Source organism: Mobula hypostoma, chromosome 8 (assembly GCF_963921235.1).
Source record: "Mobula hypostoma chromosome 8, sMobHyp1.1, whole genome shotgun sequence".
Classification (NCBI taxonomy): Eukaryota; Metazoa; Chordata; class Chondrichthyes; order Myliobatiformes; family Myliobatidae; genus Mobula; species Mobula hypostoma.
In genome coordinates this window covers 46,899,644-46,924,779 of record NC_086104.1, presented here as the reverse complement: position 1 = coordinate 46,924,779, position 25,136 = coordinate 46,899,644, and the positions used below count along the sequence as shown (strand labels likewise).

Sequence of the window (25,136 nt, the reverse complement as noted above, 5' to 3'; positions counted from 1 at the left end):
ATCTACTCTCCATGCTATTATCTTTCCTGCAATACCATGGGCTCTAATCTTGTTAAGCAGCTTCATGTGTGGCACCTTGTCAAAGGCATTCTAAAAATTCAAGTGTGCAACATCCTTTGACTCTTCTATGCCAATACTGCCTGTTTTTTCCTCAAAGAATTCCAACAGATTTGCCATGCAAGACTTCCTCTTAAGGAAATCATAATAGCTTTGCCTACTTTATCATGTGCCTCCAAGTACCCCAAAGCCTCATCCTTAATAATGAACTCCAACATCTTCCCAACCACTGAAGTCAGGCAAACTGGCCTATAATGTCCTTCCCTCTACCTTCCTCTCTTACTAAAGAATGTGGAGATATTTGCAATCTAGTGATTCTTGAAAGATTGTTATTAATGCTTCCAAAATCTCCTTAGCTGTTTCTTTCAGAACCCTGGGTGTAGTCCAGGTGACATCTGTCTTGAGATATTTCAGCTTCCCAAGCACCTTCCCCTTAGTAATAGCAAATATACTCACTTCTGCCCCTGACACTTTCAAAATTCTGGCATACTGCTAATATCTATCACCGTGAAGAGTAATGCTAAGTACTTTCTTTGTTCCCTCATTACTACTTTTACAACGTCATTTTCCAGTGGTCCAATATTCATTCTCACCTCTCCTTTACTTAACTATATCTAAAAAAAACTTTTGGTATTCACTTTGATATTATTGGCTAGATTACCTTCATCTTTTCTCTCCTTATGTTTTTTTTTTAGTTGCTTTCTGGTGGTTTTTAAAACTTCCCCATCCTTTAACTTTACACTAATTTTTGTTATATTTTATGCCCTCTCCTTTTGTTGCAAAGAACGGGGCAAACCCAAACGCAGGACACTGGCATGGAGATTGAGTTAAGATGCAGTGTGAGAGTGGCTGGAGCTGAACGGCAAAGGGGAGGGTGAACAGGGAAGCAGGAGGCAGGCAGAACTTAGCTTGACACAGAGCGTAGAAAGGCAAGCGGTAGACAATACTTTTCTTGACACGGAGAGACGGAGTTACACAGGTAAACCTTGGTATTGAAGTAAAACTTAGAATACTTTTCTCGATATGGAGAGACAGAGTTACATGGGTAATCCTCGATACTGAAGTAAAACTTAGAATCCTTATCTTGACATGGAGAGACAGAGTTACACAGGTAAACATCGGTACTGAAGTAAAACTTAGAATACACAATCCTAAGCGGCCAGGAACATTAATTACCACACTGGCTAAACAATGATCTGACCATGAGTGGATGCAAAGCCGGGATATTTAAGCTGCAGGTCTCGATGAGAATCAGGTGTGCCACAATCAAAGGGAATCAGTAGAATATGAGGAATTAACTTTTGGGACCATGACACCTTTGCTTTTATGGTTTCTATGATTTTTGTTGTCAGCCATGGTTCCCTCACCTTCCCATTAGAATACCTCTTCATCTTTGGGAGGTATCTAGCCTGCACCTTCCAAGTTGCCTTCAGAAACTCCAGTCATTGCAGTTTTGCTGTTATCCCTGCTGGTGTCCCCTTCCAATCAACTTTGGCCAGCTCCTCTCTCATGCCTCTGTAATTCCCTATACTTCATTGGAATACTGATACATCTGACTTTAGCTTCTCCCTCTCAAACTGCAGAGTGAACTCTTTCATATTATGATCACTGTCTCCTTATGGTTCCATTACCTTACGCTCCCTAATCAAATCTGGTTCGTCACACAACACCCAAACTGGAATTGCCTTTCTCCTAGTGGGCTCAACCACAAGATGTTCTAAAAAGCCATCTCATAGGCAGTCTACAAATTACCTCTCTTGGGATCCAGCACCAACCAGATTTTCCCAATCTACCTGCATATTGAAATTCCCCATGACTTTCGTAACCTTTCCCTTATTACACACTTTACTATTTCATGTTCAAGTTTATATTCCACACACTAACTATTGTTTTGGGGCCTGTATATAACTCTAATCGGGATCTTTTTACCCTTGCAGTTACTTATCACTTCCAACAAGGATTCTACATCTTCTGATCCTATGTCACCTCTTTTTTTTGATTTGATTTCACTTTTTACCAACAGATCCACCTTATACCCTCTGCCTATCTGCTTGTCTTTTTGGTACAAGGTGTGTTCTTGGATGGTAATCTCCCATCTATGATCTTCTTTCAGCCATGACTCAGCGATGCCAACAATGTCAGACTTGTCAATCTCTAACAGTGCTACAAGATCATCCACTATGTTCTGTATACTCTGTGCATTTAGATATAACACTTCAGTCCTGTATTCATCAACCTATTCAATTTTGCCCGATGTTACCCTCAACTCATCCCCGACTGCAATTTTGCTTTATCGTCTGCCTGTCCTTCCTCACAGTCTTACTGCACGCTATGTTAACTTGAATACCAACTGCACCCACCCTAGCCCTAATACTCAAAGTCCTATCTCCCTGCCAACTTAGTTTAAACTCATGTAACTTTTATCTAAAATAGTCAACAGGCTCTGAAGATTGAATTGGGTTTTGCTGGTATTTCTCTGCAGCATTGCACTTATCCAACAACCATCTCCTGGTGCAGTTTTTGCCAGGATACTGATTCACCAGCAGTTGGACCTTTCGAATACAGGCGGATTTTTACTATAATCAGTTGAAACACCTTAACTGCACACAGTGATCTCCATTTAACTAATTGTGTGACTTCTAAAACCAATGAGCTGCACCAGTGTTGTTTGGTGTGTCATATTAAAGGAGGTGAATACTTAAGCAATCAATTATTTTGAGTTTTATATTTGTAACTAATTTAGATCACTTTGTAGAGATCTGTTTTTACTTTGACACAAAAGAGTCTTTTTCTGTTCATTAGTGTCAAAAATGCCAAATTAAGTCCATTGTGATTCAATATTGTAAAACAATAAAATATGAAAACTTCCGGGGGGAGGGTGTACTTTTTATGGGCACTGTAAAGTGTCTCAGACGGAAACATTGACTGCTTGCTTCCCTCCATGGGTGCTGCCTGACCTGTCGGGTTCCTCCAGTATTTTGTTTGCCTATAATATTAGAGATGCATGTGCACACACTTCTGAAATACATTGAGACCTTACTTAGTCTTTTCTCTGCAAAATCTTCAGCCCCTTGGCCTTTGTTTCGGGAAGTCAGAACTATGGTACTTAATACAATCATGCTCCCTTCATGGTCCACAAGGTAGATCTCTTTAACTGGATGTCTGATTAGAAAGAAAGAGCAGTGTGGTTTTTAAAATTTTATTTGCTTCCCTCATTCAATTTAGTTGAACCTGATGCCATCAAGTGGCAACCAAATTTTAGCCCATATGTTTAAATAAAATGCATCTTTTGTGCTCTTCTTTGCCCTAACTATTCAAAAAAAAGTCATCACTGCCCATCATACACTTTGGCTCTCAAGATGCTCAATTATGTCTTTCAAGTAGTATTTCTATCCTTAACAACAATTCTTCATTTACAATTTGATATAACACTTTTATAGTTTCTTCTAAGCTTGTGACTGTGAGCTGAAAATGAAATCCACAACCAATTGAGGTACTTTGAAAGGCAGATTAAAAATTAGCCATGTGATACTTCTAATTCTCTCTGAGATAGGCAATCAATTTAGTGCCAATTAGCATCAGATTAGGTCTTTGAATTTACGCTTGCCAAATATATAATCTCAGTACTCTTAACAACCATTACTATAAATCTTTTGAGGCCACTGTAATGCTGCAGTTTTCTCCATACCAACCGCTGAAGTGTCAGTGCAGCTCTTATTTAGATAGCCTTAATAAAAAGCCCTTAGTTTGTCTCTTATTAGCTTTGCAAAGCACATCTCAGCTAATGATTCCTGTTCTATTATTTTCTTACAAAATTTGTAAACTGTAATCTATTTGAACTTGATTATTTTAATAATATTAATTATTTCTTTAATAATGTTTAGGAGAGAGTCCAGATAAAGAATACCTAGACTGGTACAAACCTGCCGTGTGGTTCTGGATCCTGGTGGGACTCGCCTATTTTGCTGCTGTTCTCAGTATGATTGGAGATTGGCTTCATGTTATATCAAGAAAAACACAGGAAGAGGTGAGTTGTTCAAAATTATCTCACCTACACTTCTAATGCAACATTATTATTAAGATTGAAATAAAAATGTTAATTCCAATGGCAAACTATAATTTAAAAGCAATGCTATTTTATTCATGTCTATTCAATTATCCTGTCACATATGACTTTAAGCTTCTTTTAAATCCCACTTGCAGTATTAGCAAAATACTAAAATATACTCTACGTTGATATTTCTGTAGTTGAAATATTGTTATTGTGACATACTGTATGGTGCCAGTTTTATGATTCCAAATTGAGTTTCTACACAACATACATCAAAGTTGCTGGTGAACGCAGCAGGCCAGGCAGCATCTATAGGAAGAAGCGCAGTCGACGTTTCAGGCCGAGACCCTTCGTCAGGACTAACTGAAGGAAGAGTGAGTAAGGGATTTGAAAGCTGGAGGGGGAGGGGGAGATGCAAAATGATAGGAGAAGACAGGAGGGGGAGGGATGGAGCCGAGAGCTGGACAGGTGATAGGCAGAAGGGGATACGAGAGGATCATGGGACAGGAGGTCCTATTGTTTTCTGTTGTTTGAGTTTCTACACAGTGAGTTTTGCTATTGTGGGTTTAATAAAATACATCATGTAAATTTTACATTCTTAAATTATTAATTTATCACAAAAGCAGCATAGAAAGAAATGCAAAGAGGTTGTTTGTCAACAGATTACATTTGTGGGTGAGTCCAGGTAAAGAAACAGCTTGACACCAAGATGTCCAATAAAGATGGAGATGAATCTTATACATCAGAAAAGTGGTGTGGATGTGGAATTTTCTGTTGTGTGCAGCATTTCTCACCACTGATTTAAACAGAAAAAAATCAGATTACTTGCTCATAAGAAATAATTTCATTTTATCAGAGTGTAATTAATTTATAATACTGTACCAATTTCCATCATACTGCTATGTTGGAATTTGTGGTTATTGAGCATCATGCACATGCTACAAACATTCCCACAAACAGGTCCATGCAAGTTGCAAACAAGTAGCATCAGTCCTATTCCATTTGTCTTGTTTCCCTGAAGCTCTGCAACCTATTGTCTTTAAGGTTGTAATTCCCCTGCCACTTCTATATAACTTCTAAGTTATCGTGGGCAGTTAAACCACCAGCACACCTGTGGGATGTGAGAGAAAACTTGAACTCTCCTGCTCTCTGAGTAGAGAAAAGGTGGAATGGATTATTTTTATTTTTGATGAAAATCACAGCCTAATTTTATAAAGGAAGATTCACATTGAGCAACTATAATAAATAGCCAAACAATGGTAATAGTGATAAAAGGAATAATTGTGGTCTTCTGTAGACGCTCATATTTGCCTCTATCTTCTTCTAAACTGGAAGAACTGAGATGGTATGATATTTTCCTGGAAACATATAATTCCAACAATGCAATACCGCTGTGAAATGGCCACCGGCTTTCAAGTATCATGTTTGAAAAGCACAATTCAGAAGCAAAAGGCTCAACAATTGAGACAAGATTAATTAAGGAGAAGACATTAAATCCTGTCATTTATAGATGGAATTGAGATTAATCTTAACACTTGCTGTTGCTTTTCAGGACAGGAATCAGCCAACAATCTAGATGCATCTTCTTAGAGTCAGAATCATAGAGCACTACAACACAGAAGCAGGCCCTTCAGCCCATCTAGTACATGTTGAACTGTTTTTTTCTGCCTTGTCCCATTGACACGCACCTCAACCATAGCCCTTTCTACTCCTCCCATCGATGCACTTATCCAAGCTTCACTTAAATATTTGAAATCAAATCTGCATCCACTACTTCCACAACCAGCTTATTCCACACCACCCTTTGAGTGAAGATGATTCCCCCTCAGGTTCTCCTTTAATATTTCACCTTTCACTCTTAACCTACGACCTCTAGTTCTTGTCTCACCCAACCTTAGTGGAAAAATCCTACTTGCATTTACCCTATCTATACCCTTCATAATTTTATATATCATCATCATTCTCCTAAGCTCCAGGAAATAAAGTCCTAATTTATTCATTCTTCCTCCTATAACTCTGGCTTTCAAGTCTTGACAACATCCTTGTAAATTTTCTCTGTACTCTTTCTATCTTATTGATACCTTTCCTGTAGATAAATGATCAGAACTGCACACAGTACTCCAATTTAGCCTCGCCAATGTGTTAAATGCAACTTCAGAATAACATCCCAACTCCTGTACTCACTACTCCGATTGATTGATTGATTTATTTATTGAGATACTGCATGGAATAGGCCCCCCGGCCCTCAGTACTCAACGCTTTGACCTATGAAGGCCAATGTGCCAAAAGTTTTCTTTATGACCCTGTCTACCTGTGATGCCACTTCCAAGGAATTATGGATCTGTCTCAGATCTGTTTGTTCTACTGCACCTCGCAATGCCTTACCGCACTGAGAGTAAGTTCTACTCTGGTTTGCCCTCCCAAAGTGCACACTGTATACTTGCCTGCATTAAATTCCATCTGCCATTTTCAGACCATTTTTCCAGCTGGTCCAGTTCCCGTTGCAAGCTTGGATAGCGTTCTTCGCTGTCCACTATGCCCCCAGTTTTGGTATCATCTGCATGTGCTGATCTATTTTACCACATTATTACACAAATCATTATTCTATCCAGTCCTTTTACAGTATGGGAGTCCCAGTCAACATGTGAAAAATTAAAATATCCTACTATCGGAACCTTAATTTTCTTGTACAGTTTGCTATCTCTCTACAGATTTACTCCTCTAAATCCTACTGTCTATTGGGTGGTCTACAGTATAATCCCATTAACATGGTTATCCTTTCTTATTCATCATTTCCGCCCATATAACCTCAGTAGATGAGCTCTTCAATCTGTCCTGTCTGAGCACTGCAATGACATTTTCCTTCACCAGTAATGCCACGCCTCCCCCTTTAATACCTACCTTTCTCATCAGGTCTAAAGCCAACGGATTCCCAGATCGTTGAGCTGCCACTCCTGTCCCTCCTGCAACCTATCTTGCTAATCGCTGCTATTTCATAATTCCACATGCTGATATGTTCTCTATAGGCTCATCTCCTTGACCTACAATACTCCTTGCATTGCAATAGACACAACTCAGAACCTTAGTCCCACCATGCTCAACATTTTGGTTCCTGTCTTTGTATGTAGAGTTAACATCAACTTTCCCCACGATCATTCTATGAGCTGCCCTGGTACTTCGGTTCCCATCCCCGATGATCAAAACCAAGATTTTTGATCAATATTGTGGCTTTCCATTAATAATGTAGCGTATAATTGTGTGCATAGATCAATAAGCAATACAATATTGGGATGAAATTTATATCAAAGATGGAAAGTAGAACACAAATTACCATTGCAACAAAGAAGCAGTATTTTTAGCTGGCATTTAAGTTATTCTCATTTCTATGTTAACCACATTGCAGAAGTCAGATAGCAGATATCATTTCAGTGTTCTTGTTAGTAATATAAGAAAGTCTGGAGAAGGAAAAAGAATGCCTGGTCAGCAAATGAATTGCACCAGAAGTTCACATGCAGTTATTCTGTCATATTCCTGCCCTATTTATATACAATATTTAAATCTTGGCATTTCCTGTATAATTGCTTTGATATTTAAAAATGACTTTACAAGCAGAGCAGTAGCAGTAAGAAATGTGTTTTTCCTTTAATCTTGCATTATCAAACCAGTCTCAATTTATGTAGTAGATCCCATTGCCAACTTGAAGTATTTGCTGTTCATCAATTATTTTGACTGTTTTCTAGTAGTAGTTGCTGGTTGGTTGTTCGTCCATCGTTGACGTCGATGAGGACCTCGACACCATTATGATGGTGTCGAGACTAGTGCGTGATTTGGATTTAAGTGAGGGAGAGTTGCACAGTGTCAGCCTCACTCTCTCTTCCCAATTCCCATCTGGATCCAGTGGCAAGACAGAGTCTAGACGGCTGGAGATGGGACTAGGCGCAGTGGATGACCAGGACGTCTTCTGTGTCTTGTCCTGCTCTACACGTTCCATGACGCTTGCAGAGATTGCCTTCTTGACCGTTGGACCTTCCATAGGTCTCGTCCGCACAATCCGCCGGAGTCTGTCTTCACATGCTGGGATAGAGTTGCTAGAGTCTGAGCTAAAGCTGGAATTTTGGAGGGACATTTGTCGTTAGTATCACAACACAAGAATATATTCGCAAACAAGAGAAAATCTGCAGATGCTGGAAATCCAAGCAACACACACACAGAATGCTGGAGGAACGCAGCAGGCCAGGCAGTATCTATGGAAAAGAGTACAGTCGATGTTTTGGGCTGAGGCCTTTCAGCAGGATTGGAGAAAAATAGATGAGGAGTCAGAGCTAGAAGGGAGGGAAGGAAGAAACACAAGGTGATAGGTGAAACTAGGAGGCAGGGAGGGGTGAAGTAAAGGGCTGGGACACTGATTGGTGAAAGAGATACAGGGCTAGAGAAGGGGGAATCTAATAGGAGAGGATAGAAGGCCATGGAAGAAAGAAAAAGGGGCAAGAGCACCAGAGGGAGGCGATGGGCAGGCAAGGCGATAAGGTGAGAGAGGGGAAAGGGGATGGAGAATTGAGAAGGAGGGGGTAAAAATATGTTCTGCTTCTTCTGTCAGTCTTGTCTCACTCGATTCCTCTATTTCAGCAACAGCTGAGAGACATATTAGACCTATGGCAACACATTTTTTTGATATGTGGGTGAATAGCATCTGGAAGATACTACTTTTGAGGTGTAGCAAAAGTAGGTTAAATCAATAGAAAAGGTATGGGGCATCTAAAAAGAACCATAAAATGGAACAATATGGATTCCTGTTCCAAAGCCAGTGATGGATAACAGGCCTCTTTCTACATAAGTATTTTACAATTCAGTATAATCAGCTACTTTTGTTTTTTTTTGTAATTTATTTTTTATTGAAATTCATCATCAAACAAACATTTCCATAAGATGTATTTCAGATACTGTGAAATCAGCTACTTTTGAATGCTGTTGATGTTCGGTGGCATGAATTTTTGAATTACAGAAAGCTGCATGCTTTTTTTCCATTATGCTATAGGAGAATCATTAACCTTGATACTAGCTCACAACATGCTAAGAAGGAAATAGAAGGTCAAGAGGTTAAAAAATTAGATATACAGAATACATCTTGAGCCACATTTTTAAAGGTGTTAGATACTGGGAATATTGATATATTTCATTGTAAAGATACGGAGTGCTTAACTCAATCTCAATTTTACGGTGAAAGTACAATAAAAACTGCCATTTGCTGGAATTAATTTCCTATTGGTTAAGAATTTCAAGAGTGATAGATAAGCTACAGATTTCAGAATATAAATGCTTCTTTCAGAATATCCTATGGACCAGGAAAAGAAAAAATCTTCATGAAATCCTGAAGGAAAATCTCATTCTCCACGTACCTTGCTCAATACCCTTCTCTCTCTAGCCTGTCATCAATTTCTAATCACGTTCTCTTTCCAATTGCTGAACACTTTCTATCCCAACGATTCAGTTTTCAGGGATAATTCTGAAGGATCTCTGTCTGTGGCCTCACAGTAAATTTCTCAGTTCCTCCTCTACATTTCCCTGAATCTTGGCAGAAGTCTAGTGCTCGTTATAAATATCGTGACCAATGGTTGTTTCAGAATCTCTTTCCACTCAGTTTCCTCTTAAACAGTGCACCAGAAAATGTTAAGCTACTGAACGCATTTGACACTGGTCCCATTTGCTGACCAGTGTCAAATGCACTCCAGGCTCCAGGTTAAAAATTACCCCTTGACTTTAATTAGCACTGTTAAAGCAGCATAATCTTGCTTCAGCACCTTTTTGGTGTTTCCACAAATTGCCACTTATGATTCTAACAAGTGTAGCCATTTTTATTTTAATTGCAACTATTCCTCAAGTGCAATGCATTTCTATGTTACTTTTTTTGGTATACACCATATAAAAGGCAACGTGACAAGTAAAAATGGTCTTCAATCAATCTGGCAGCTCAGTCTACTAAGTGGTGTGGTAATTGTCTATGGTGCTTTACTATCTTTGCCCTTTGTTTTATTATGATGAGCTGTATTTTTCATATTCACTCATGTATTATTTCTGTGTTTCCATGCTGCAGCAAGTTATGAGATTTTGCTGATTTGCCCATCAGTTCTGAGGAAGGATAAGAACACATTAATTCATTTCTGCTCAGTATCAGAGGAGCATCAAATATTTAGATATTTTGCAAACTATTAGCTTTAGTCATTACATAGCAATTAACTTGAATTATATTTTAGAATTTTTGGGCTGAAATAAAGAAATGCTTTGGCAAAGTATGATGCTAAAATATTAATGCAAAATTCTTGCTTATACGATATATTGTGAAATACAAATGATGAATAAATTAGAGTGCAGGAACACAAAATTCAAAGAGCATAAACAAAATCTTTGTTAGTAGCTCCTTGAATTTTTTTGGTCAGACTGTCAAATTGATTTTACAATTAATAGTCAGTTACTTTGGGTACTTTACCATCAAGTCATTAATATCACTGTGCAGGATGAGGCAGCGCCCTTCCCCACAAACATCCCATACCCCGTGATTCTATGTGGCCAGGGCAAGCTCTTAATTTTCCAATTTCCTGACTTTTCCTTCATATTTATTTGAATTTTCCCAGAGACATTTTATTCCTGTTATATGACAGGTCAGACTCAGTAATCACTTATGGTAAAGGTCCCATGCTACAGTAATTCTTTATATTGAAATATTTATTCTAACATCCACTTTCATATATTAAACGTATTGCAATACAACCTTAATTGAACTGGAATGTAAAGTTGAGAATGAAATATGGCTAGTAATTTATATTACATCTTGCCCATATTGAGGGATTTGGCCTTATAGTTCTGTGCATATTGTGCATGTACCGTACACCAAAAGCACACAGTGGTGCTGTCATTCACTGCGTAACACAAAACTGATTTACATATGATCAGTTTTGGGTATACAGTGAAAATCTCTTTTGAACAATAGGGATAAGCCCCTGTATTACAGAGTTCATTGGATTCATCCACTTTGAACCTAGAAGCTTCGATCTCTCTGGAGCTTACTTAAGACCATAAGACCATAAGACATGGCAGAATTAGGCCATTCAGCCCATCAAATCTGCTCTGCCTTTCCGTCATGTCTGATCCTGGATCCCACTCAACCCCATACACCTGCCTTCTCTCCTTTGATGCGCAGAAAACAATCAACTTCTGCCTTAAATATATGCACGGACTTGGCCTCCACCACAGTCTGTGGCAGAACAATCCGCAGATTTACTACTCTCTGGCTAAAAAAAAATTCCTCCTTACCTCTGTTCTAAAGAGTCGCCCCTCAGTTTTGAGGCTGTGCCCTCTAGTTCCTGATACCCTCACCATAGAGAACATACTCTCCACGTCCACCCTATCTAGTCCTTTCACCATTTGGTAGGATTCAATGAACTCCCCATGGATTCTTCTAAATTCCAGTGAGTACAGGCCCAAAGCTGCGAAACGCTCCTCATATGTTAAACCTTTCATTCCTGGAATCGTCCTGAATCTCTTTGGACTCTTTCCAATGACAGCATATCCTTTCTGAGATATGGAGCCCAAAACTGTTGATGGTAGTCCAAGTGCGGCCTGACTAGTGTCTTATAAAGGTTCAGCATAATATCCTTGCATTTATATTCTATTCCCCTTGAAATAAATGCCAATATGCATTTGCCTTCTTTACCACAGACTCAACCTATAAATTAACCTTCTGGGAGTCCTGCATGAGGACTCCTAAGTCCCACTGCACCTCTGATGTTTGAACCTTCTCCCCATTTAGATAATAGTCCGCACTATTGTTCCTTTTACCAAAATACATTATCATCAACATTATATTCCTTCTGTCACATTTTTGCCCATTCTTCCAATTTGTCTTAGTCCTGCTACAATCGCGCTGTTTCCTCAGCAGTACCTATCCTTCAACCTATCTTCGTTTCATCTACAACTTTGCCACTAGGCCATCATTTCCATTATCTAAATCATTGACAAACAATGTGAAAAACAGTGGACCAAATACTGACCCCTGAGGAACACCACTAGTCATCGACAGCCAACCAGAGAAGGTCCCTTTTATTCCCACTCGCTGCCTCCTGCCTGTCAGCCATTCCAATATCCATGCCAGTATCTTCCCTGTAATACCATTGGATTTCATCTTCTTAAGCGCCTTATGTGTGGCGCCGTTATCAAACACCACCTGAAAATCCAAGAAAATGACATCCACTGCCTCTCCTTTGTCCACACTGTTTATTACTTTCTTGAAGAACTCTTATCAGATTTGTCAGGCAAGGTTTCCCTTTACAGAAAACATAGTGACTTTGACTTATCTTATCATTAGTCTCCAAGTACCTCGAAACTTCATCTGTAGTAATAGACTCCAACACTTTCTTAGCCACTGAGGTCAGACCAATTGGCTTATAATTTCCTTTCTTTTACCTTCCTCCCTTTGTAAAGAGTGGAGTGACATATGCAATTTTCTGGTCCTCTGGGTCCATGCCAGAATCAAGTGATTATTGAAAGATTATGACCAATGCATCTGTTATTTCCTCAGCAACCTCACTCAGGACTCCGGGATGTATTTTCTCTGGCCCAGGTGACTTACCTACCTTAACACCTTTGGGTTTGCCTAGCACCTTTTCCTTTGTAATAGCAATGGTACTCAGCTTTGCTCCCTGACACTGGCATTCTTTTTTTTTATTAAGTGCAATCATGAACAATAGCCAGATCAGAAATGCTGATCAAGTCAACTAGTTCCCAAAGAGAAGTCTGATAGGGCAATCAGATGGTTTACTGTTGCTCAGCGATAGAACACAAAAAAATCATATGTACAATTAAGAAACATTAAAAAATAGTAGAAATACTGGAGTCATGATGATCATGATGAAGTCTGCTGAAGAGAGACGTTTATACACATGCTGTCCTCCATAATTCTCCTAGTGTCTTCCACAGTGAAGACAAATGCAAAGTACCCATTAAGTACCCATCAGTTTGCCTATCACACCAACAGATCAACAGGGGATGCCATCTCCACGGCACTTCACTCTGCCCTGACCCACCTGGACAGCCCCAACTCTTATGTCAGAATGCTGTTCATTGACTTTAGTTCGGCGTTCAGTACTGTGATCCCCTCCAAGCTGATCGCCAAACTTCGCCAGCTTGGTTTCAGCTCATCCCTCTGCAATAGGACCTTGGATTTTCTGACTAACAGACCCCAATCAGTTAAGTTAGACAACCTCTCCTCCTCCACTCTCACCCTGAACACCGGCGTGCCTCAAGGCTGTGTGCTGAGCCCTCTTCTGTACTCCCTTTTCACCTATGACTGCGTTCCTGTACATGGTTCTAGCTCCATAATTAAGTTCGCAGACGACACCACGGTGGTTGGCCTGATCATAGGGGATGACGAGATGGCCTACAGGGACAAGGTCCAGCACCTGGCTGTATGGTGTGCGAACAACATCTTGGCCCTTAACACCCAGAAGACCAAGGAGATCATTGTGGACTTCAGGCATGCTAGGAGCCACACTCACGTCTCCATCTACATCAACGGAGCTGTAGTGGAGCGTGTATCAAGCTTCAAATTCCTTGGTGTCCACATTTCCAAGGATCTCACCTGGTCCCTGAACTCCTCCATCCTGATCAAAAAGGCGCAACAGCGCCTTTATTTCCTGCGGAGCATCAAGAAAGCTCACCTCTGTCCCAGGATACTGTCGGACTTTTACCACTATACCATTGAGAGCATACTCACCAACTGAATCTCAGTGTGGTATGGCAATTGTCCCATATCGGACCGCAAAGCACTCCAGCATGTGGTGAAAACTGCCCAGCGGATTGTCAGCACCCAATTGCCCACCATTAAGAACATCTGCCATTAACGCTGCCTGGGCAGGGCGAAAAGCATTATCAAGGATGCATTTCACCCTAAACATGGACTTTTTACTCTCCTCCCATCTGGTAGGCACTACAGGAGCCTCCACTCTCGCACCAGCAGGCAGAGGAAGATCTTCTTCCCTGAGGCTGTGACCCTGCTGAACCTCACATCACAGCGCTAAGCAGTATTGCACCCATATTGTACTGTCTCAGTACTTTTGTATTTGTGTGCTGTAGCACTTACTTTTTATTCGCAGTTATTTTGCATTATTCTTTGCATTTCTGGTTAGATGCTAACTGCATTTCATTGGCTTTGTATCTGTACTCGGCACAATGACAATAAAGTTGAATCTAATCTAATTAAGTCAATCTGCCATTTCTTTGTGCCCCATTAATAACTCACCAGCATCATTTTTCCAGTGGTCCAATATCAACTCTCACCTCCCTTTTACTCTTATATAACTAGAAAAAAACTTTTGGTATCCTGCTTTATATTTTTGGCTAGATTGCACTCGTATTTCATCTATTCCCTTCTTATAATTTATTACTTGCCTTTTGTTGGATTTTAAAAGCTTCCCAGTCATCCAACTCCCCATTCATTTTTGCTACCTCATATGCCCTTTCCTTGGTTTTTATGCAGTCCTTAACTTCCTTTGTCAGCCACTGTTGCCTACCCCTGGCATTTGAGAACAACTTCTTCTGTGGAACTTATCTATCTTGCGCCTTGTGAACAATTTCCAGAAACCTCAGCCATCTCTGCTCTGCCATCATCCCTGCCAGTATCCTCCTCCAGTCCAACTGAGCAAGCTCCTATCTCACGCCTCTGTAATTCCCTTTATTCCTTTGCAATACTGATACATCTGACTTGTGCACCTCCCTTTCAAACTGCAGTATGAATTCAATCATATTATGATCACTGCCTCCTAAGAGTACCTTTATGTTAAGCTCCCTAATAAGATCTGGGTTATTACACAACACTCTATCTAAGTTAGCCTTTCCCTGAGTAGGTTCAAGCACAAGTTGCTCTAAAAAGTGATCTTGTAGCCATTCATTCAACAAATTCCCTCTCTTGAGATCCAACACCAAACTGATTTTCCCAATCCCCTTGCATATTGAAGTCCCCCATTCCAATTGTCTCATTTCCCTTATCACATGTCTTTTCCAGCTCCCTTTGCAATCTTAACCTTACATCTTGGCTATTATTTGGAGGCCTATATATGATTCCCATAATGTTTTTTTACCCTGCAATTTCTTATCTCCACCAACAAAGATTCAACATTCTCTGACCCTTTGCCACCTCTTTCTAAAAATGTAATTCCATCTCTTACCAACAGAGCCACACCACCGCCTATGCCTTCCTGCCTGTCCTTTCGACACAAAGTATATGCTTTGATGTTAAGCTCACAACTACGGCTTTCTTTCAGCCGCAAGTCAGTGATGCCCATAACATCATACTGACCAATCTCTAATTGTGCCATGAGTTCGTCCACCTTATTCTGAATGCTGCACACATTAAATATAGCTCCTTCTGTCCTACATTCTTTGCCCTTTTGAATTTTGCCTCTATGGTACAATTTAACTCAGTACTTTGTGCCTTTATTTTCCCAAAATAAAGGTATATTGATCATACTCCTGCTGGGCCTCTGTGTTCCCAGCAGAGCAACCAGAAATTTAATGGAAGAGCAGGGATGGGGGGAATGCTGTTCATGAAGTGTCATTCCTGCCTTAACCTGTCCCTAAGAAGACTGGGCAGCATTCTTCCTTCACCTCTCCATGGATTTTGGGGAATACTGCTCTGACCTTAACTCATCTCCCAGCAACCACAGAAGATTGCTCTGGTCATAACCTGTCGAAAAAGAAAGAAATTCAAAAACTGAGTATTTCTGATGTTCTATCTCTTGGAGAAAAAAGTTCCAAACATTCGGATTATGCCTAAAGAGGTCAAGGTCAGTGTCATTCCAACAATTTAACCCCTGGGTCATTGTGGTGGCTGCTGAACATGTGTCAGAGCTTCCACCTTATAGCTGCATAGGTAACATCGCAGTAACGTTGTTCTCAATGAAATGGCAACATATCTTTTTATGTACTAAGCATCGCACAGTTTATGCCTAAGAATTGTTGCATTCTCAAATACACAGGAAGTGATAGAACGTAGTTGAAGTGTTTCACTCTCCAGGGTGTCTCCTTGGAACTCTGTCAACAGGGAGGATTATCATTTCTAATGGGAGGATTATCATTTCAATTGACACTCCATTCTCATGGACCTGAGGAAGTTTTGAGAACTTATTTATCCTGAGGCAGTCTGCTTGTACCCAAATTATTTCTGTTGGCATGCTGGACAGATGCATGTCTGGCTGAATTACTGTATCCAGAGCTGACCATTTTGCTCCAGGAACACACATCAAAGTTGCTGGTGAACGCAGCAGGCTGGGCAGCATCTCTACAAAGAGGTACAGTCGACGTTTCAGGCCGAGACCCTTCGTCAGGTCTAACTGAAGGAAAAGTTAGTAAGAGATTTGAAAGTGCGAGGGGCAGGGGGAGATCCAAAAATGGTAGGAGAAGACAGGAGGGAGAGGGATGGAGCCAAGAGCTGGACAGGTGATTGGCAAAGGGGATATGAGAGGATCATGGGACAGGAGGCCCAGGGAGAAAGACAGGGGGGGGGAACCGGGAGGATGGGCAAGGGGTATAGTCAGAGGGACAGAGGGAGAAAAAGGAGAGTGAGAGAAAGAATGTGTGTATAAAAATAAATAACGGATGGGGTACGAGGGGGAGGTGGGGCATTAGCGGAAGTTAGAGAAGTCAATGTTCATGCCATCAGGTTGGAGGTTACCCAGACGGAATATAAGGTGTTGTTCCTCCAACCGGAGTGTGGCTTCATCTTTACAGTAGAGGAGGCCGTGGATAGACATGTCAGAATGGGAATGGGATGTGGAATTAAAATGTGTGGCCACTGGGAGATCCTGCTTTCTCTGGCCCCCACCGCTTTATTTTCACCATGGATGTCCAGTCCCTATATACTTCCATTCCCCCATCAGGAAGGTCTCAAAGCTCTCCACTTCTTTTTGGATTCCAGACCTAATCAGTTCCCCTCTACCACCACTCTGCTCCGTCTAGCGGAATTAGTCCTTACTCTTAATAATTTCTCCTTTGGCTCCTCCCACTTCCTCCAAACTAAAGGTGTAGCTATGCGCACCCGTATGGGTCCCAGCTATGCCTGTCTTTTTGTTGGCTTTGTGGAACAATCTATGTTCCGTACCTATTCTGGTATCTGCAACCACTTTTCCTTCGCTACATCGACGACTGCATTGGCGCTGCTTCCTGCACGCATGCTGAGCTCGTTGACTTTATTAACCTTGCCTCCAACTTTCACCCTGCCCTCAAGTTTACCTGGTCCATTTCCGACACCTCCCTCCCCTTTCTAGATCTTTCTGTCTCTGTCTCTGGAGACAGCTTATCCACTGATGTCTACTATAAGCCTACTGACTCTCACAGCTATCTGGACTATTCCTCTTCTCACCCTGTCTCTTGCAAAAATGCCATCCCCTTCTCGCAATTCCTCTGTCTCCGCTGCATCTGCTCTCAGGATGAGGCTTTTCATTCCAGGACGAGGGAGATGTCCTTTTTTAAAGAAAGGGGCTTCCCTTCCTCCACCATCAACTCTGCTCTCAAATGCATCTCCCCCATTTCTCGCACATCTGCTCTCACTCCATCCTCCCGCCACCACACTAGGAATAGGGTTCCCCTGGTCCTCACCTACCACCCCACCAGCCTCCGGGTCCAACATATTATTCTCCGTATCTTCCGCCACCTCCAACGGGATCCCACCACTAAGCACATCTTTCCCTCCTGCCCCCCCCGCTTTCCACAGGGATTGCTCCCTACGCGACTCCCTTGTCCATTTGTCCCCCCCATCCCTCCCCACTAATCTCCCTCCTGGCACTTATCTTTGTAAGTGGAACAAGTGCTACACATGCCCTTACACTTTCTCCCTTACCACCATTCAGGGCCCCAGACAGTCCTTCCAGGTGAGGCGACACTTCACCTGTGAGTCGGCTGGGGTGATATACTGCGTCCGGTACTCCCGATGTGGCCTTCTATATATTAGCGAGACCCGACGGAGACTGGAAGACCGCTTTGCTGAACACCTACGCTCTGTCTGCCAGAGAAAGCAGGATCTCCCAGTGGCCACACATTTTAATTCCACATCCCATTCCCATTCTGACATGTCTATCCACGGCCTCCTCTACTGTAAAGATGAAGCCACACTCAGGTTGGAGGAACAACACCTTATATTCCATCTGGGTAGCCTCCAACCTGATGGCATGAACATTAACTTCTCTAACTTCCGCTAATGCCTCACCTCCCACTCATACCCCATCCGTTATTTATTTTTATATACACATTCTTTCTCTCACTTTCCTTTTTCTCCCTCTGTCCCTCTGACTATACCCCTTGCCCATCCTCTGCGTCCCCCCCCCCGTCTTGCTCCCTGGCCTCCTGTCCCATGATCCTCTCATATCCCCTTTGCCAATCACCTGTCCTGCTCTTGGCTCCATCCATCTCCCTCCTGTCTTCTCCTATCATTTTGGATCTCCCCCTCCCCCTCCCACTTTCAAATCTCTTACTAGCTCTTCCTTCAGTTAGTCCTGACGAAGGGTCTTGGCCTGAAATGTCGACTGTACCTCTTCCTAGAGATGCTGTCTGGCCTGCTGTGTTCACCAGCAACTGTGATGCGTGTTGCTTGAATTTCCAGCATCTGCAGAATTCCTCGTGTTTGCATTCTGCTCCAGGCTGCTCTACATATGGTCGAGTCGTTACAGGATTAGGAGTAGGCTACAATCAATGTCTTTAAAGTATAATTCTGCTTCTTAAGCTTCCAAGAAGGGAATTGTCCAGAAAGAGCCTTTATATCACCTGCTGCTATAAGAGTGAGAGAAGGGTGTAGGTGGATGTTTTGTGATGTATGTGTGTACACGGAATTGCTTTGTAGACATGAGAATCTTTCTCCATGAATGTCTTACAGAGTGACTGATCTGTGTGGATCTCCTTATTGCTGTAATAATATTCAACAAGCTGTGTAATAGTTTGTTGCATTGGTTGAATTCATTGGATGCTTTTCCCTTTAAGCATGAGCAGTTAAGTTTCAGCTGGTGTCTGGGATTCATGAAAGAACTAATAATAAAGTGTAATCATGGGAGAAAATGTTTTCTACTTCATTAGCCCCAAGTTCCTTTACCAGAGTACCTGTGTGAACTACTGGTGCTGATTCAAACATGTGCATGAAACCTTTTAGTGTCTATTTTCAGACAAAAATGAATTTCTACATTTATTGTAAGTAATAAAATACATTGCTCTGGAAACGTATGTTTATTTTAATTGTAGGTTGGGGAGATGAGAGCTCATGCTGCTGAATGGACAGCCAATGTCACAGCAGACTTAAAGGAGACACGCAGAAGACTGAGTGTGGAAATTTATGACAAGTTTCAAAGAGCTGCATCCATCAAAAGAAAACTGTCCTCAGAGCTGGGTGGACAGCAAATGCAAGAATTAACTCCAAGCAAGAGAACATTATCTGCCAATCTACCTGACGGAAAAGATACCTTGCCCACTTTATCAAAGAATGGTGGTCTTTATCTCAATGGGTTAAGTTCTCAGTTTGCCAGTGAAGATATCTCAGTTATTGAAGACATCAAACAGCAAACATGAACAATAATTAGCAAATTAATAGGTCAAAAGATGATTGCTCTCAGATAAAGTCTTTATTGAAATCACAAGGTTGAAAGTTAATGGTGCTGTAAAAGAATGTAGTTTGAAGTTCATTCTCTTCAATTTATATTTGACCTGACTTCAATTTTGATCTGTAAATTGCTTTGTATCTACAAATATTCTAATCAGTGCCTTAACTTTTGGCAGATGCAGACCTTGACATTTATGTCCTTTGCATGTCTGTACAACTTGTTTGAATAATTGTTAATTTTCTACTCACAGTAGATTGTAGAAGAATTATCTGCAGATTTCTGGGTTGAAGCTGAACTTGAAGAGCATCAAAACTACACTCACAACCTAAGCTTAGATACACTGCAATTGAAAGAGTTTTAATAAGGGCCTTTGATAAATCGGATTAAATTCACAATCACCCTTTCAAATGAGCACATTGCAAATTAGTTACAATGCAAATTAGTTACAAGGCAAACTTTGGCAAAGTATAATAGATGTTTTTTGAAAAATCCAAGATGAAGTCCAGTGTTTTCAGAATTTATTTTGAAATGGCTCTAGCATGGGTTTTGTGAAGAAATGGTAAATTAGAAAATGTATTATTTCACAATATTTTACATTATAATCATGCATAAGATTTATTGTTACTATTATGAATGAAAGTAATATTTATTTGTTTGGCATCTATGATATGCTGTAATATTCTACCAAATTAATATTGGGTGCATCATTGGTTTATTATCCTGTAAATTAAGGTATAATTTTTACAGATCTTATAGGGTAAAGGTAATTGTTGTCTGTGGATAATAAAATTTTTTCCTGGAATTAATTTCACCAAATAATAGATATAGGAATAGCTTACATTAAGAATATTCCTCTGTTCTACATAAAACCTAAATTATTTATTTGTACAATCTCTATTTTGTTTTGGAGCAAGTTGCATTTTTTTAACAAAACTCACATTGTTCACAGGGGAGAAAATTCTTCCTTTGTGCTATGCATTATTTATAAACAGGTTTATGATCTGATCACAAACTGTGCAAAGAAAGATTTTCATGAAAATGTTCAAGTCCAGCAAAAAGTTAATAATATCTTGATGGCGAGGAGAACAGGTTCATTGTGGTGAAGATGTGAAAATAGGAGCATATTCTCCAATGGTACCATTGATTGGATGAGGACTAATTGGGTGAGAGCTAAGATATCCAATCCACCCACAGTCAGATGGAAACTCAATTTTAACTTAGGATGGTCTTGAGGCCAAATAGCCTTCAGGAGCAACACACACAAAATGCTGGAGAACTCAGCAGACCATGCAGCATCTACGGAAAAGTGTAAACAGTCCACATTTCAGGCTGAGACCCTTGATCAGGACCCTTCATCATATATGCTGCCTGGCCTACTGAGTTCCTCCAGCATTTTGTGTGTGTTGCTTTGGATTTCCAGCATTTGCAGATTTTCATATGTTTGAATCTTCAGGAGGCCAGGCAGGTTGGTCATCCAATCCAGTTCCAGATAGGTAATAGGAGCATATCCAGTATGCTCACAAGGGCAGGTCACAAAATAGATGACTAATTTGCACCTAGCAGGCAGATGAGTTATTAAAATCATTTAATATGACTGCAAGCCTCTATTTTTGTAGAATTTTAAGCTTTTGGCTGGCTATGTCAGAATTAAATAGTGAAAGGGATTTATTCTATTCATGAAACAAATGCTAGTAGGAAGGGAAGTGTTTCTTGCACACCCAACAAGCTTACCAGCTACACTCTATACAATGGACTAATATCTTTCATTATGTCTACACCCTCCACAACTCTGATTTCTTTGCACAGTCTCCACTCACCCACAAGCCCTTAAACTCCTGAAATTCATACAATATTGGCAAACATCAAACATTATGACAATATTTTTCTTGCCACAAACCAATGCCCCCATACTATAATCATTCCCCATTATCTCTCAAACCCAGATACTCACACTCTTTCCTTACACTACTGTATTATCTCCCCTCCACCCAACTTCTTACTTCTCTATTGCTGAGTAGACATAAATGTCTGAGTAGATATAAACATCTACTCAGTCATTCTTAGTGTGCATTCACATAGTGTTAACATGAAGTGCTTTAAATTTATATAGTCATTGAAGTTGTAAAGTAACTCTAAACTGAAGCTGTAGTCGAGGACCGTCCTCCTAATTAGTAAGTACTGAGATTGCGTGAAAGAGGAAGTTTATGCTCCTGTATTTGAGTTAATTTGGCCCTTTATTATTGATTGTTTTACTGCAAAGCTAAAAATTATTGGTACCATTGCTAAATAACTAATTTCAGTTATTTTTAAGAGGTGATTCGAATAGAAATTGTAACTATAAAGGAATAAATTACACTTAAATATCAACTTTCAAATTGTCCTGAAGCAGTTTACAATGTATGGAAAATACTTATTTGTGTGAAATATTTATTCTCTATTGTAATGAAGAAATACAGTAACTTTTTGTACATTAACAACTGCATCAGATATTATGCTTCAGAGGTAGCTTCACTGTTTTTTCTCTTTCCACATAGTTCCACTGCATCTCTCACATTCATTTGAGAAAATTGGTAACACCTCAGTCTAACATTTCATCTGAGTCAGTATCTCAGACAGTGTACTACGTTATCAATGCTGAATCATTTGATTCAATTTAGACTTTACTTTTCAAGTTCCAGTAAACCCATGCCACTTGACTTAGAATTGAGACATGGCACAGTATTAGGCTACAATAACTCATGGTTCTGTAAGGCATGTTTCAGCTCTATTATCTCTTTATTCCCCAATTTCAATAATTATCCTGTCAGGAAAAGTCAGGTCAACCATCTTATGACACTGGTAAAATCTTTTATATCCAAACATGAAAAACAATGCAATGGAATTTCAATTTCTTTAACCTTCCCTTCCAATAATTTTTAAGGATCATAAATAAGATAAAGTTTTGAAATCTGAATATAGTTTTAAATTAAGTTCTAAACTGACAAATTTGGAAATTCTGTTACAAATAATGTTGTGTACATGCAATTTTTCCTAACACAACAATAGCAAAAACTTACATTTATCTAGCACGTTGAAAGGAAACAATAAGTGTTAAAAATAATAAAAAAAAATGGGTGTTGAGCCAAGAAGATGGATAATCAGGGAGATTAAAGCATGCTGTCACAGGAGTCCACCTGCTAACATTTATTTTCTTTTGCTCTTAGCAGGGCCATTGTATATCTACTCCCTGCAAACAAGTGTGTCACATCATTAAACTTACATTCAAATTCTCATCAGTATCAACTTTGCCTGCTGGCTAGTGAAAACAGTTAATGGAATTATTGCAAATTTAAATATATTTTAATACCAATGCATCCAAGAATTTGGACTACTCTGGTTAAATAGGCCACCCTTTGATGGTGTACCACCTAGCAACAATAAAAACCCGTAAATTTCATTGAAGTGTATTATGTTAGCTAGCGTAAATTTGATTAGGCTCAATGTCACCAACGAAGTGATGCAGCTCTTCATCACAGACTGGGTTTGGTTTTATGGTATAAAGTTCAACCATGCTAATTCACTTTACAATGAACTGAAATGTATGTAATATTATTAAGATTGATTTTAAGTAATTTGTATTGTAAGTATAAAATATTAAGGTAGTATATTTAAACAGTAGCCTTTCATTTGAAAATAAATTATAAGCATGAAATAAAATACTGACTGCATTTTCTGAGAATTATAGTTTGTTCTTTCATCAAGGGAGGATTCTACTTCAGTTTCCAAGTTAAAATAGTCCAATATTTTATGTTTTGGTAAATCTGTATTATAAATTGGTTGCTACTTTTTGTTAAATTGGTTATGGAAAACTGGAGATACTTACATCTTCATGTATTTAAAGATGCATTGTTTTTGTCTGACTGTCTTAAATATTTAAGCTTCTATGTGTCTGATAAATGAACTGCCTTCATAATGTCCGCCCCATCCCTCCCCACTGATCTCCCTCCTGGCACTTATCCATGTAAGCGGAACAAGTGCTACACATGCCCTTACACTTCCTCCCTTACCACCATTCAGGGCCCCAAACAGTCCTTCCAAGTGAGGCAACACTTCACCTGTGAGTCGGCTGGGGTGATATACTGTGTCCGATACTCCCGATGTGGCCTTTTATATATTGGCGAGACCCGACGCAGACAGGGAGACCGCTTTGCTGAACATCTACGCTCTGTCCACCAGAGAAAGCAGGATCTCCCAGTGGCCACACATTTTAATTCCACATCCCATTCCCATTCTGACATGTCTATCCACGGCCTCCTCTACTGTAAAGATGAAGCCACACTCAGGTTGGAGGAACAACACCTTATATTCCATCTGGGTAGCCTCCAACCTGATGGCATGAACATCGACTTCTCTAACTTCCGCTAAGGCCCCACCTCCCCCTCGTACCCCATCTGTTACTTATTTTTATGCACACATTCTTTCTCTCACTCTCCTTTTTCTCCCTCTGTCCCTCTGAATATACCTCTTGCCCATCCTCTGGGTCCCCCGCCCTTGTCTTTCTTCCCGGACCTCCTGTCCCATGATCCTCTCGTATCCCCTTTTGCCGATCACCTGTCCAGCTCTTGGCTCTATCCCTCCCCCTCCTGTCTTCTCCTATCATTTTGGATCTCCCCCTCCCCCTCCAACTTTCAAATCCCTTACTCACTCTTCCTTCAGTTAGTTCTGACGAAGAGTCTCGGCCTGAAACGTCGACTGCACCTCTTCCTACAGATGCTGCCTGGCCTGCTGCGTTCACCAGCAACTTTGATGTGTGTTGCTTGAATTTCCAGCATCTGCAGAATTCCTGTTGTTTGCTTTCATAATGTATGGCTTTGCTTTGTTCTGATTTACTTTAAGTTTCTTTTCATTCTCTGCCCTTAGGATTTTAAAAAAAACACCTTAAATCAACAGGCAAGAAGCTGCTTTCATTTTTGTATTCCTCACTTCTTGTCTATATTTTTAAGTCCTTCGAAACTGATTGCTGATAATAATCTCACCTGTAAGCAGCCATTTTGGAATGTAAAGATGCAAGAAATAGCACCTGTAGTAGTCCATCTAGCCTTTTGAACCTGATTCTGCATTTATTAAGATCATCTTGATTTTCTACCTTAGTGTCCCATACTCGCATTAGATCCATATCCCTTGATAGCCTTACAATTTTTAAAAAATGTAATAATCTGTATTTTGAGTACACTCTATGACTCCAACTCCAACTCCCTCTTGGGAACAGAATTCCAAATATTCAACACTGCCTTGGTGTAGAAATTTCTTTTCATTTGAATCCTAAAAGGCTTGAATCTGTGACTTCCAGCTCTAGATACCCCAGCCAAGGGAAACATCAGGCACATAAGTATTTTGTATATTCCAGCTGTGATTTAATT

General features: G+C 40.2%; 1 protein-coding gene across 1 annotated transcript in view; it reads left to right on the top strand.

The window, feature by feature from the left end:
- kcnk2a (potassium channel, subfamily K, member 2a) overlaps positions 1-23,434 on the top strand; it is a 135,342-nt gene extending 111,908 nt beyond the window's left edge. The window contains exons 6-7 of the mRNA XM_063055042.1: positions 3,942-4,084; positions 19,382-23,434. Coding sequence (XP_062911112.1) covers positions 3,942-4,084; positions 19,382-19,705 — 467 coding nt within the window. The 3' untranslated portion in view covers positions 19,706-23,434. The remainder of the gene's footprint in view (positions 1-3,941; positions 4,085-19,381) is intronic.
- The last annotated feature ends 1,702 nt before the right edge of the window (positions 23,435-25,136 follow it).